This window comes from Salvelinus fontinalis, chromosome 26, assembly GCF_029448725.1.
Source record: "Salvelinus fontinalis isolate EN_2023a chromosome 26, ASM2944872v1, whole genome shotgun sequence".
Lineage (NCBI taxonomy): Eukaryota > Metazoa > Chordata > Actinopteri > Salmoniformes > Salmonidae > Salvelinus > Salvelinus fontinalis.
Genome location: NC_074690.1, coordinates 4,097,024 through 4,112,275, shown reverse-complemented (window position 1 = coordinate 4,112,275; position 15,252 = coordinate 4,097,024). Strand labels below are relative to the sequence as shown.

The following is a 15,252-nucleotide window of genomic DNA, read 5'->3' as shown; positions in this document are numbered from 1 at the left end:
GTCTTGAAACCTGACTGATTTGGATCAAGAAGGTCATTCTGAGAGAGATAGCAGGAGAGCTGGCCAAGGACGGCACGTTCAAGAGTTTTGGAGAGAAAAGAAAGAAGGGATACTGGTCTGTAGTTGTTGACATCGGAGGGATCGAGTGTAGGTTTTTTCAGAAGGGGTGCAACTCTCGCTCTCTTGAAGACGGAAGGGACGTAGCCAGCGGTCAAGGATGAGTTGATGAGCGAGGTGAGGTAAGGGAGAAGGTCTCCGGAAATGGTCTGGAGAAGAGAGGAGGGGATAGGGTCAAGCGGGCAGGTTGTTGGGCGGCCGGCCGTCACAAGACGTGAGATTTCATCTGGAGAGAGAGGGGAGAAAGAGGTCAAAGCACAGGGTAGGGCAGTGTGAGCAGAACCAGCGGTGTCGTTTGACTTAGCAAACGAGGATCGGATGTCGTCGACCTTCTTTTCAAAATGGTTGACGAAGTCGTCTGCAGAGAGGGAGGGGGGGGGGGGGGGGGGAGGATTCAGGAGGGAGGAGAAGGTGGCAAAGAGCTTCCTAGGGTTAGAGGCAGATGCTTGGAATTTAGAGTGGTAGAAAGTGGCTTTAGCAGCAGAGACAGAAGAGGAAAATGTAGAGAGGAGGGAGTGAAAGGATGCCAGGTCCGCAGGGAGGCGAGTTTTCCTCCATTTCCGCTCGGCTGCCCGGAGCCCTGTTCTGTGAGCTCGCAATGAGTCGTCGAGCCACGGAGCTGGAGGGGAGGACCGAGCCGGCCTGGAGGATAGGGGACATAGAGAGTCAAAGGATGCAGAAAGGGAGGAGAGGAGGGTTGAGGAGGCAGGATCAGGAGATAAGTTGGAGAAGGTTTGGGCAGAGGGAAGAGATGATAGGATGGAAGAGGAGAGAGTAGCGGAGAGAGAGAGCGAAGGTTGGGACGGCGCGATACCATCCGAGTAGGGGCAGTGTGGGAAGTGTTGGATGAGAGCGAGAGGGAAAAGGATACAAGGTAGTGGTCGGAGACTTGGAGGGGAGTTGCAATGAGGTTAGTGGAAGAACAGCATTTAGTAAAGATGAGGTCAAGCGTATTGCCTGCCTTGTGAGTAGGGGGGAAGGTGAGAGGGTGAGGTCAAAAGAGGAGAGGAGTGGAAAGAAGGAGGCAGAGAGGAATGAGTCAAAGGTAGACATGGGGAGGTTAAAGTCACCCAGAACTGTGAGAGGTGAGCCGTCCTCAGGAAAGGAGCTTATCAAGGCATCAAGCTCATTGATGAACTCTCCAAGGGAACCTGGAGGGCGATAAATGATAAGGATGTTAAGCTTGAAAGGGCTGGTAACTGTGACAGCATGGAATTCAAAGGAGGCGATAGACAGATGGGTAAGGGGAGAAAGAGAGAATGACCACTTGGGAGAGATGAGGATCCCGGTGCCACCACCCCGCTGACCAGAAGCTCTCGGGGTGTGCGAGAACACGTGGGCAGACGAAGAGAGAGCAGTAGGAGTAGCAGTGTTATCTGTGGTGAGCCATGTTTCCGTCAGTGCCAAGAAGTCGAGGGACTGGAGGGACGCATAGGCTGAGATGAGCTCTGCCTTGTTGGCCGCGGATCGGCAGTTCCAGAGGCTACTGGAGACCTGGAACTCCACGTGGGTCGTGCGGGCTGGGACCACCAGGTTAGGGTGGGCGCGGCCACGCGGTGTGAAGCGTTTGTATGGTCTGTGCAGAGAGGAGAGAACAGGGATAGACAGACACATAGTTGACAGGCTACAGAAGAGGCTACGCTAAAGCAAAGGAGATTAGAATGACAAGTGGGCTACACGTCTCGAATGTTCAGAAAGTTAAGCTTACGTTGCAAAAAATAAATAAAATAAAAGATCTAATTGACTAAAATGATATAGTACTGCTGGCTGGTGAAGTAGCCTGGCTAGCAGTGGCTGCGTTGTTGAAAGTGAAGCTGGCTAGGTGACCTCGACAATTTCTCTAAATTTCTCTAAACTACACAATTATCATGGATACAAGGACAGCAAAGACAACTAGCTAACACTACGCTAATCAAGTCGTTCCGTTGTAATGTAAGTTTCTACAGTGCTGCTATTCGGTAGAAGTTGGCTAGCTAGCAGTGTTAGCTGGCAGTGTTGGCTAGGTAGGAGGACGGCAGCGCGGCAGGCGAAAATAGCTGGCTAGCTAACCGATAATTACTCAAAGCTACACAATTATCTTAGATACAAAGATAGCAAAGAAAACTATGTAGCTAGCTAACACTACACAAATCAAGTCGTTCCATTGTAATGTAATCGTTTCTACAGTCAAGCTAATGGGTGGCTAGCTGGCTAGCTAGCAGGGTTGATTACGTTACGTTACGTTAGGACGAGAATACCTGGCTAGCGAACCTCAGCGAACCTCGATAACTACACAATTATCCTTGATACAAAGACGGCTACGTAGCCAGCTAAGTAGCTAGCTAAGATCAAACAAATCAAAGATAGCAAAGACAACTGTGTAGCCAGCCAACACTACACTAATCAAGTCGTTCCGTTGTAATGCACTCGTTTCTACAATGCTGCTATTCGGTGGCAAGCTGGCTAGCTAGCAGTGTTGGCCACGTTGCGTTACGTTAGGACGAAAATAGCTGGCTAGCGAACCTCAATAACTACACAATTATGTTTGATACAAAGACGGCTATGTAGCTAGCTAAGATCAAACAAATCAAACCGTTGTACTGTAATGAAAATGAAAATCAGACCGTTGTACTATAATGAAATGTAATGAAAAGTTATACTACTATTGGGTAGACGGTGGACGTTTGCTAGCTGGCTAGCTGCTGGGCAGATAGCAGTGTGGACTACGATAGACGACGAAATACGATAATTACGCAATTATCTTTGATACACAGACGGCTATGTAGCTAGCTAAGAAGAAATTGCTAAGGTTGGACAAATTAAACCGTTGTACTATAATGAAATGTAATGAAATGTAATAGTAGGCTGTAGTGTGCTGTAGTGTGCTGTAGTGTGCAATTATCTTTGATACACAGACGGCTATGTAGCTAGCTAAGAAGAAATTGCTAAGGTTGGACAATTTAAACCGTTGTACTATAATGAAATGTAATGAAATGTAATAGTAGGCTGTAGTGTGCTGTAGTGTGCTGTAGTGTGCTGCAGTGTGCTGTAGTAGGCTGTAGTGTGCTGTAGTGTGCTGTAGTGTGCTAATGTAGGCTGTAGTGTGCTGTAGTGTGCTGTAGTGTGCTGTAGTGTGCTGCAGTGTGCTGTAGTGTGCTGCAGTGTGCTGTAGTGTGCTGCAGTGTGCTGTAGTGTGCTAATGTAGGCTGTAGTGTGCTGTAGTGTGCTATAGTGTGCTGTAGTATGATATAGTGTGCTGTAGTGTGCTTTAGTAGGATATAGTGTGCTGTAGTAGGATGTAGTGTGCTGTAGTAGGGTTGGAGTGCTGGAGGGCATTTCCACCATATTCTTTAACTTCATCTTCCTCCCAATCCCGGGTCCGGGAGCACCCCCACCAGTAAAAAAGCTGACTAGCATAGCCTAGCATAGCGTCACAAGTAAATAGTAGCATCTAAATATCATTAAATCACAAGTCCAAGACACCAGATGAAAGATACACATCTTGTGAATCCAGACATCATTTCTGATTTTTAAAATGTTTTACAGGGAAGACACAATATGTAAATCTATTAGCTAACCACGTTAGCAAAAGACACAATTTTTTTTTCCACCATTTTTTTCCTGCATAGGTAGCTATCACAATTTCGACCAAATAAAGATATAAATAGCCACTAACCAAGAAACAACTTCCTCAGATGACAGTCTGATAACATATTTATTGTATAGCATATGTTTTGTTAGATAAATGTGCATATTTCAGGTATAAATCATAGTTTACCATTGCAGCCACCATCACAACTCTCACCAAAGCGACTAGAATAACTACAGAGACCATTGTGTATTACCTAATTACTCACCATAAAACATTTCTTAAAAATACACAGCGTACAGCAAAAGAAAGACACAGATCTTGTGAATCCAGCCAATATTTCAGATTTTCTAAGTGTTTTACAGCGAAAACACAATATAGCGTTATATTAGCTTACCACAATAGCAAACATCACAACAGCATTGATTCAAGACAAAAATAGCGATAACGTATAAACCACCAAAATATATTAATTTTTTCACTAACCTTCTCAGAATTCTTCAGATGACAGTCCTATAACATCATATTACACAATGCATATAGAGTTTGTTCGAAAATGTGCATATTTAGCGGCACAATTCGTGGTTATACAATGTGATTAGTGGCCAAAACTTCAAGCAATCTGTCCGGCGCCATCTTGGAGAGGCACCTATTCTAATCGAAAACTATTCATAACCTTGACAAAAAAATACAAGTTGGACAGCAAATGAAAGACAAATTAGTTCTTAATGCAATTGCTGTGTAACATTTTTAAAATTAACGTTACTTTAGCATACAGCGTGCGCTAAAGCAAGACCGCACCGAAATTCATGGCAGAATTATTATTTGACATTTGTCAACATAAAAACAAATTAACAACTTAAAGATTGCTTACTCTTTGCCGAGCTTCCATCAGAATCTTGGGCAAGGTGTCCTTTCTCCAGAACAATCGTCTTTTGGTTGAAAGATGTCCTCTTCTCATGTGGAAATAGCAGCCAACGATAGCCACCCACTGGAGAGGTGCCCAACTAGTGACAGCGCGTCACAAAGAAATCCAGGAAAATCGCAATAAACTGATATAAACTGCTATAAGTCGGTTTAAATTAACTACCTTATGATGTCTTTAACACCTATAACAAATAAAAACATGACCGGAGATATAGAACTGCTAAAACGAAAGCGTTTGCAGGACGCCATTGTGATGTCCTCTTGCGCCAGATGTTCCGTTGAAAAGAATGGTACTTCCGCTCCATGATCATTTATAGGGTCCCAGATTGCGCAATCCACTCCATTCAAATTCTCCCCGCTTACTGACATCTAGAGGAAGGCGTATGCAGTGCATATAGCCCCATAGCTTGCATGGGGACTTATAAACTGATCTCAGAACAGGGACCTCGATTTCTGAAATCTCACTCCCTGACAGGAAATGTGCTGCAGAATGAGTTCTGTTTCACTCAGAGAAATAATTCAGACGGTTTTAGAAACTAGAGAGTGTTTTCTATCCAATAGTAATAATAATATGCATATTGTACGAGCAAGAATTGAGTACGAGGCAGTTTAATTTGGGAACGTAAATATTACAAAGTCCCAACAGCACCCCCTATTGATTAAGGCAGTCCATCCCTTTTAATTCCATGCCTGGGAGAATATCGTGTTTATTTAGGTCACATGTGGTGAATATCAGTAATAGATGTCACATACAGTCTGATCTCCTTCTCCTCCAGGCCACACGGGGCGCCTGCTCATGTCCCTGTGCTTCAGCAGTCTCAGCTTCCTGCTCTTCCACATCATCTACCAGATCACTGTCAACAGTCTACTGGCCGGGAACAACATAGACCCTGCCTTCAACTGTGAGTACTGAGTCTGTACCCTGATTTAACCCCTAAATCTGTTTACCCCCTCCTAAACTGTTAGTACTGAGTCTGTACCCTGATTTAACCCTAAATCTGTTTACCCCCTCCTAAACTGTTAGTACTGAGTCTGTACCCTGATTTAACCCTAACTGTTAGTACTGAGTCTGTACCCTGATTTAACCCCTAAATCTGTTTATCCCCTCCTAAACTGTGAGTACTGAGCCTGTACCCTGATTTAACCCTAACTGTTAGTACTGAGTCTGTACCCTGATTTAACCCCTAAATCTGTTTACCCCATCCTAAACTGTTAGTACTGAGTCTGTACCCTGATTTAACCCTAAATCTGTTTACCCCCTCCTAAACTGTTAGTACTGAGTCTGTACCCTGATTTAACCCTAACTCGGTTTACTAAACTGTGAGTAACTTCACACCTTATGCCTAATTTACACCATCGGGCCAAACTGAGCCGAGCCAAGCAGAGCTATACTGGCCTGGTTAGTTGATGTAGCCGTTCCGGAAAGGACAAATGTATTAGGCAACACAGTGGGGTTTGGGTCGACCCTATAGTAGGGCGGCTGGTTCAAATCCCAGAGCCGACGAGGTGAAAAATCCTGTCGATGTGCCCTTGAGCAAGGCACTTAACCCTAATTGCTCCTATCAGTCGCTCTGGATAAGAGTGTCCGCTAAAGGACTGAAATGGAATCAGGCTCGAACACAACAACAACAGCTGTTCCGTTCATTTCCTGTCCGGTATATGTGCAGCTCGATTGCCTGACTTTTGACCCTCAGCATTGAGATGGTTTTCCAGAGCTGTAGATCACCCCAGTACAGGTGTAGCTCTCCTCTGTTTCTCCTGAAGGTAGATTCGTTTCAGTCAGGACATGTACTCACCACCCAATGCAAGGAACTACAGAGAAGGGTAACAAATGTTTTCTCAAATATCATCTTAGACTAACCAGAACAGTACACCGTATACCGCTTGCTATCTCCAGGAAGTGTGAATGTGAGGTATGTAGTCAGTCCAACTGACCTGTTCTTCCCATACTGTTATTATCTGACCTGTTCTTCACATACTGTTATTATCTGACCTGTTCTCACATACTGTTAATATCTGACCTGTTCTCCCGTACTGTTAATATCTGACCTGTTCTCCCGTACTGTTAATATCTGACCTGTTCTCACATACTATTATTATCTGACCTGTTCTCCCATACTGTTAATATCTGACCTGTTCTTCCCATACTGTTATTATCTGACCTGTTCTCACATACTGTTAATATCTGACCTGTTCTCCCGTACTGTTAATATCTGACCTGTTCTCCCATACTGTTAATATCTGACCTGTTCTTCCCATACTGTTATTATCTGACCTGTTCTTCCCATACTGTTATTATCTGACCTGTTCTCCCGTACTGTTAATATCTGACCTGTTCTCCCATACTGTTATTATCTGACCTGTCTGTTATTATCTGACCTGTTCTCCCATACTGTTATTATCTGACCTGTTCTCCCATACTGTTAATATCTGACCTGTTCTCCCATACTGTTAATATCTGACCTGTTCTTCCCATACTGTTATTATCTGACCTGTTCCTCCATACTGTTATTATCTGACCTGTTCTCCCATACTGTTATTATCTGACCTGTTCTCCCATACTGTTAATATCTGACCTGTTCTCCCATACTGTTAATATCTGACCTGTTCTTCCCATACTGTTATTATCTGACCTGTTCTTCCCATACTGTTATTATCTGACCTGTTCTCCCATACTGTTAATATCTGACCTGTTCTTCCCATACTGTTAATATCTGACCTGTTCTCCCATACTGTTAATATCTGACCTGTTCTCCCATACTGTTAATATCTGACCTGTTCTCCCATACTGTTAATATCTGACCTGTTCTTCCCATACTGTTATTATCTGACCTGTTCCTCCATACTGTTATTATCTGACCTGTTCTCCCATACTGTTATTATCTGACCTGTTCTTCCCATACTGTTATTATCTGACCTGTTCTCCCATACTGTTATTATCTGACCTGTTCTTCCCATACTGTTATTATCTGACCTGTTCTCCCATACTGTTATTATCTGACCTGTTCTTCCCATACTGTTATTATCTGACCTGTTCTCCCATACTGTTAATATCTGACCTGTTCTTCCCATACTGTTATTATCTGACCTGTTCTTCCCATACTGTTATTATCTGACCTGTTCTCCCATACTGTTATTATCTGACCTGTTCTCCCATACTGTTAATATCTGACCTGTTCTCACATACAATACATTCAGTGGATGAGGCAGAGTGCTGTTAATATCTCTTTTTGGAGACGAGGAAGGAATACTTACCTTAGTCGCTCTAACTAAGAGTATCTGCTAAATGACCAAAATATTATGTAAATGTATAAAAAGGGATTACAAAATATTTAGGTAATTTTAATTTAGTTTCAGAACAGGTGTTTTAATAACCATATCTCACCTAGCCTCAAATCTCTCTGGTCTCAGTGGAAAACGGTACTAGACCACCAAAGTTTATTGCTCGTGTACACAGATCTGCAGTTGTTATAGCAGGGGCAGCGAAATGCTTATGTTGCTAGCGCCAACAGTGTACTAAAATGTCTAGCAAATACAGAAATAATCAAAAAATGTAACAAGGAAATCAAAAAATGTCAGAATGAGTCCAAATAGCAATCCAGAGTAGATATACAGTTGAAGTCGGACGTTTACATACACTTAGGTTGGAGTCATTAAAACTCGTTTCTCAACCACTCCACAAATTTCTTGTTAACAAACTATACTTTTGGCAAGTCGGTTAGGACATCTACTTTGTGCATGGCACAAGTCATTTTTCCAACAACTGTTTACAGACAGATTATTTCACTTATAATTCACGGTATCACAATTCCAGTGGGTCAGAAGTTTACATACACTAAGTTGACTGTGCCTTTAAACAGCTTGGAAAATTCCAGAAAATGATGTCACGGCTTTAGAATCTTCTGATAGGCTAATTGACATCATTTGAGTCAATTGGAGGTGTACCTGTGGATGTATTTCAAGGCCTACCTTCAAATTCAGTGCCTCTTTGCTTGACATCATGGGAAAATCAAAAGAAATCAGCCAAGACCTCAGAACAATTGTGGACCTCCACAAGTCTGGTTCATCCTTGGGAGCAATTTCCAAATGCCTGAAGGTACCACGTTCATCTGTACAAACAATAGTACGCAAGTATAAACACCATGGGACCACGCAGCCATCATACCGCTCAGGAAGGAGACGCGTTCTGTCTCCTAGAGATGAACGTACTTTGGTGTGAAAAGTGCAAATCAATCCCAGAACAGCAGCAAAGGACCTTGTGAAGACGCTGGAGGAAACAGGTACAAAGTATCTATATCCAAAGGGAAACGAGTCCTATATCGACATAACCTGAAATGCCGCTCAGCAAGGACGAAGCCTCTGCTCTAAAACCGCCATAAAAAAGCCAGCCTACGGTTTGCAAATGCACATGGGGACAAAGATCGTACTTTTTGGAGAAATGTCCTCTGGTCTGATGAAACAGAAATAGAACTGTTTGGCCATAATGACCATCGTTATGTTTGGAGGAAAATGGGGGATGCTTGCAAGTCGAAGAACACCATCTCAAACGTGAAGCACGGGGGTGGCAGCATCATGTTGTGGGGGTGCTTTGCTGCAGGAGAGACCGGTGCACTTCACAAAATAGATGGCATCATGAGACAGGAAAATTATGGGAATATATTGAAGCCACATCTCAAGACATCAGTCAGGAAGTTAAAGCTTGGTCGCAAATGGGTCTTCCAAATGGATAATGACCCCAAGCATACTTCCAAAGTAGTGGCAAAATGGCTTAAGGACAACAAAGTCGAGGTGTTGGAGTGGCCATCACAAATCCTATAGAAAATGTGTGGGCAGAACAAAAAAGCGTGTGTGAGCAAGGAGGCCTACAAACCTGACTCAGTTACACCAGCTCTGTCAGGAGGAATGGGCCAAAATTCACCCAATTTATTTTGGAAAGCTTGTGGAAGGCTACCCGAAATGTTTGACCCAAGTTAAACAATTTAAAGGCAATGCTACCAAATACTAATTGAGTGTATGTAAACTTCTGACCCACTGGGAATGTGATGAAAGACATAAAAGCTGAAATAAATCATTCTCTCTACTATTATTCTGACATTTCACCTTCTTAAAATAAAGTGGTGATCCTAACTGACTTAAGACAGGGACTTTTTACTAGGATTAAATGTCAGGAATTGTGAAAAACTGAGTTTAAATGTATTTGGCTAAGGTGTATGTAAACTTCCGACTTCAACTGTATTAGACTGAAAAGTGTCAGAATCAGACTATTAATACGTGGTGTGTATAGACAGTATATCATTTGGAAAATAAATCCCTTCCCTCTGCTAGCTATCCTGGATGAGGCTTAATTCCCCTCACGTTACCCTAAGACATGTTGCATGCATAATGCTGTGTTATGATGCCAATGGGGCTCTAATGAGGCTCTAACACGGCTGCTATAGAATGTTGTAGTGTCATGTTAATGGGGTTCTAACATGGCTGCTATAGAATGTTGTAGTGTCATGTTAATGGGGCTCTAACACGGCTGCTATAGAATGTTGTAGTGTCATGTTAATGGGGCTCTAACATGGCTGCTATAGAATGTTGTAGTGTCATGTTAATGGGTCTCTAACACGGCTGCTATAGAATGTTGTAGTGTCATGTTAATGGGGCTCTAACACGGCTGCTATAGAATGTTGTAGTGTCATGTTAATGAGGTTCTAACATGGCTGTTATAGAATGTTGTAGTGTCATGTTAATATGGTTCTAACATGGCTGTTATAGAATGTTGTAGTGTCATGTTAATGGGTTCTAACATGGCTGTTATAGAATGTTTTAGTGTCATGTTAATGGGGCTCTAACATGGCTGTTATAGAATGTTGTAGTGTCATGTTAATGGGGTTCTAACATGGCTGTTATAGAATGTTGTAGTGTCATGTTAATGGGGCTCTAACATGGCTGTTATAGAATGTTTTAGTGTCATGTTAATGGGGCTCTAACATGGCTGTTATAGAATGTTGTCGTGTCATGTTAATGACCTCTAACATGGCTGTTATAGAATGTTTTAGTGTCATGTTAATGGGGTTCTAACATGGCTGTTATAGAATGTTTTAGTGTCATGTTAATGGGGTTCTAACATGGCTGTTACAGAATGTTTTAGTGTCATGTTAATGGGGCTCTAACATGGCTGTTATAGAATGTTGTCGTGTCATGTTAATGGGGTTCTAACATGGCTGTTATAGAATGTTGTAGTGTCATGTTAATGGGGTTCTAACATGGCTGTTATAGAATGTTTTAGTGTCATGTTAATGGGGCTCTAACATGGCTGTTATAGAATGTTGTAGTGTCATGTTAAGAGATTCTATTTCAACGGTCTCCACAACAAAACTACCATCAGTAGGATATTCAACACCTAACTACTCACCTAATAAACCTCCACATTGATTTTTCATTAGTTTAGATTAGTCTGTAGTCTCCAGTCACAATGTGATGATGTGTTTTCTCTGGAACTAAGGCATTATCAGCCGTGGGTCATTTTCTGCATGAGGTGAATAGAAAATAATAGAATACGAAGCCCTACCTGCAGGGAAACGAAGCCCTACCTGCAGAGAAACTAAGCCCTACCTGCAGAGAAACTAAGCCCTATCTGCAGGGAAACAAAGCCCTACCTGCAGAGAAACTAAGCCCTACCTGCAGGGAAACAAAGCCCTACCTGCAGAGAAACTAAGCCCTATCTGCAGGGAAACAAAGCCCTACCTGCAGAGAAACTAAGCCCTACCTGCAGGGAAAACGAAGCTCTACCTGCAGGGAAAACAAAGCCCTACCTGCAGGGAAACAAAGCTCTACCTGCAGGGAAACAAAGCCCTACCTGCAGGGAAACAAAGCCAAGCCCTACCTACTCTGATGATGTCCTTCTGTGTTTTCTCTCCAGGTTCCACGTGGGAGAGATCCATACGACAGATCGGCTTTGAGAGGTAAGAGATAAGGAAAACATGTACAGTACATAGATAAGAGTTAATAAAGTGAATAATGTTATTATTATATACAGTATTTCAGCTGTATATCTCATGTGCATCATTTCTGACGTTAATAAAATATCAAACCTGAATAGAAATGTCACACATTAGAGGACAGCAGAACGTGCCACAGAGGAAAATATACTGTGAAATATATCACCCACTATCTGTCTTAGAGATATACGTTTTTTGTGCGTATGGAACATTTCTGGGATCTTTTATTTAATATCATGCAAAATGGGACCAACACTTTATTTTTTGTTCAGTATAATTAGTTAGAGCTCTGGTCAAAAGTAGTGCACTATGTAGGGGATAGGGTTCCATAGGGCTCTGGTCAAAAGTAGTGCACTATGTAGGGAATAGGGTTCCATAGGGCTCTGGTCTAAAGTAGTGCACTATGTAGGGAATAGGGTTCCATAGGGCTCTGGTCAAAAGTAGTGCACTATATAGGGAATAGGGTACCATTTGGGACACTAGGTTTCTAAATGCTTCTGATGGATCTGACCTGTCTTTCTCAACCTGTGGTTTCTGTTAACGTTAAACCTCGTTATGTCTGTCAGTCTGTTGACGTTAAACCTCATTATGTCTGTCAGTCTGTTGACGTTAAACCTCATTATGTCTGTCAGTCTGTTGGCGTTAAACCTCATTATGTCTGTCAGTCTGTTGATGTTAAACATCATTATGTCTGTCAGTCTGTTGGCGTTAAACCTCATTATGTCTGTCAGTCTGTTGACGTTAAACATCATTATGTCTGTCAGTCTGTTGGCGTTAAACCTCATTATGTCTGTCAGTCTGTTGGCGTTAAACCTCATTATGTCTGTGAGTCTGTTGATGTTAAACCTCATTATGTCTGTCAGTAATTTATCTACACTGATTGAAGTGGATTTAACTTATTTGGGACTGGGGGGCAGTAGGGGGGGCAGTATTGAGTAGCTTGGATAAAAAGGTGCCCAGAGTAAACTGCCTTCTACTCAGTCCTAAAAGCTAGAATATGCATATAGTTAGTAGATTTGGATAGAAACCACTCTGAAGTTTCTAAAACTGTTTGAATGATGTCTGTGAGTATAACAGAACTCCTATGGCAGGCAAAAACATGAGAAAAAATCCAACCAGGAAGTGGGAAATCTGAGGTTTGTAGTTTTTCAACTCTTTGCCTATCCAAGATACAATGGAAATGGGGTCATATTGCACTTCCTAGGGCTTCCTCTAGATGTCAACAGTCTTTAGAACATTGTTTGATGCTTCTACTGTGAAGGAGGGGGGAATGGGAGCTGAATGAGTCAGAGGTCTGCCAGAGTGGCATGAGAGAGGTAGTGATTGCAATTCTACAGACAAAGGAATTATCCGGGTTGGAACATTATTGAAGATTTATGATAAAAACATCCTAAAGATTGATTCCATGCTTAGTTTGACATGTTTCTACGAACTGTAATATGACTTTTCGTCTGAACTTTCGCCTGGACCTGCCCGCGTGTCGTGAGTTTGGATTGTGTACTAAACGCGCAAACGATACCGCAAAAGGAGGTATTTGGACATAAATGATTGACTTTATCGAACAAATTAAACATTTATTGTGGAACTGGGATTCCTGGGAGTGCATTCTGATGAAGATCATCAAAGGTAAGTGAATATTTATAATGCTATTTCTGACTTTGTTGACTTCACAACATGGCGGATATCTGTATGGCTTGTTTGGGCTCTGAGCGCTGTACTCAGATTATTGCATGGTGTGCTTTTCAGTAAAGCTTTTTTGAAATCTGACACAGCGGTTGCATTAAGGAGAAGTTTATCTAAAGTTCCATGCATAACACTTGTATTTTCATCAACATTTATGATGAGTATTTCTGTAAATTGATGTGGCTCTCTGCAAAATCACCGGATGTTTTGGAAGCAAAACATTACTGAACGTAACGCGCCAATGTAAACTGAGATTTTTGGATATAAATATGAACTTTACCGAACAAAACATAATGGGTATGTTCCGCGAATCATCCAATAGCATTGTGGAGTTTACCACATCGGTCATCAATAAGTGCATAGACGACATCGTCCACACAGTGACTATACTAATGTATCCAAAACAAAAACCATGGGTTACAGGAAATATCAGTGCTAGGCTAAAGGCTAGATTTACCGCTTACAAGGAACGGGAAAAACGGATGCATACAAGTAAGCGCTATGACCTCCAACTAGACATCAAACAGGAAAAATTAGAATATAGGAGGAAGGTGGAATTTTATTTTCATCAGCTCCAATGCGTGTTGTATGTGGCAGGGCTTACAGACGATAACGGACTACATAGGGAAACCCAGCCGTGAGATGCCCAGTGACTCGGCCTTCCAAACGAGCTAAATGCCTTTTATACTCGCGTCAAGGAAAACAGCACCAAGTCTTGCATGAAAGCCCCTGTTGTTCCGGATGACTGTGACATCTCGCTCTCTGTGGCCGATGTGAGTAAACAGCAAGGCCTCCGGGCCAGATAGAATACTAGGGCACATTCTCAAAGCATGCACAGACCAGCTGGCAAGTGACTTCATGGACGTTTTCAATCTCTCTTGTCCCAGTCTGTAATCCCAACACCTTTCAAGCTGACCACCATTGTCACTGTTCCCAAGAACTCCAAGGTAACCTGCCTAAATGCATATTGCTCTGTAGCACACATCTGTAAGTATGAAGTGCTTTGAAAGGGTGGTCATGACACACATCAACACCATCATCCCAGATACCCTGGACCCACTCCAATTCGCATGCTTCCTCAATAGATCCACATATGACTCTGGTTCATCGACTGCAGCTCAGCGTTCAACACCATAGTCCCCTCCAAGCTCATCACCAAGCTCGGGACCCTGGGAATGAACACCTCCCGCTGCAATTGGATCCTGGACTTCCTGATGGGCCGGCCCAAGGTGGTGAGGGTAAGCATTAACACCTCCATCATGCTGACCATCAACACGGGGGCCCCTCAGGGGTGTGTGCTTAGTCCCATACTGTACACCCTGTTCATCCATGACTGAGTGGTGACGCACAACTCCAACACAACAATCAAGTTTGCTGACGACACGGCAGTGGTAGGCCAGACCACAGACAGCGATGAGACAGCCTACAGGGATTAGGTCAGAGACTGTGCAGTGTGGTACCATGACAACAACCTCTCCCTCAATCTTGAGAAACAAGATTATCTGGTCTGATGAAACCAAGATTGAACTCTGAATGCCAAACGTCACGTCTGGAGGAAACCTGGCACCATCCCTACGGTGAAGCATGGTGGTGGCAGCATCATGCTGTGGGGAAGTTTTTAGGTGGCAGGGACTGGGAAACTAGGATTGAGGTGAAAAAATGAACAGAGCAAAGTATAGCGAGATCCTTGATGAAAACCTGCTCCAGAGTGCTCAGGACCTTAGACTGGGGTGAAGGTTCACCTTCCAACAGGATAACGACCCTAAGCACACAGCCAAGACAACACATAAATGGCTTCGGGACAAGTCTTCTGAATGTCCTTGAGTGGCCCAGCCAGAGCCCGGACTTGAACCCGATCTAACATCTCTGGAGAGACCTGAAAATAGCTGTGCAGCGATGCTCCACATACAACCTGACAGAGATTGAGAGGATCCGCAGAGAAGAATGGCAGAAACTCTCCAAATACAGGTG

General features: G+C 42.9%; 1 protein-coding gene across 1 annotated transcript in view; it reads left to right on the top strand.

The window, feature by feature from the left end:
• The first annotated feature begins 5,396 nt into the window (after positions 1-5,396).
• Positions 5,397-15,252, top strand: part of LOC129824570 (piezo-type mechanosensitive ion channel component 2-like) — a 185,795-nt gene continuing 175,939 nt past the window's right edge. The window contains exons 1-2 of the mRNA XM_055884261.1: positions 5,397-5,514; positions 11,520-11,562. Of these exons, the coding sequence (XP_055740236.1) occupies positions 5,409-5,514; positions 11,520-11,562 (149 nt within the window). The 5' untranslated portion in view covers positions 5,397-5,408. The remainder of the gene's footprint in view (positions 5,515-11,519; positions 11,563-15,252) is intronic.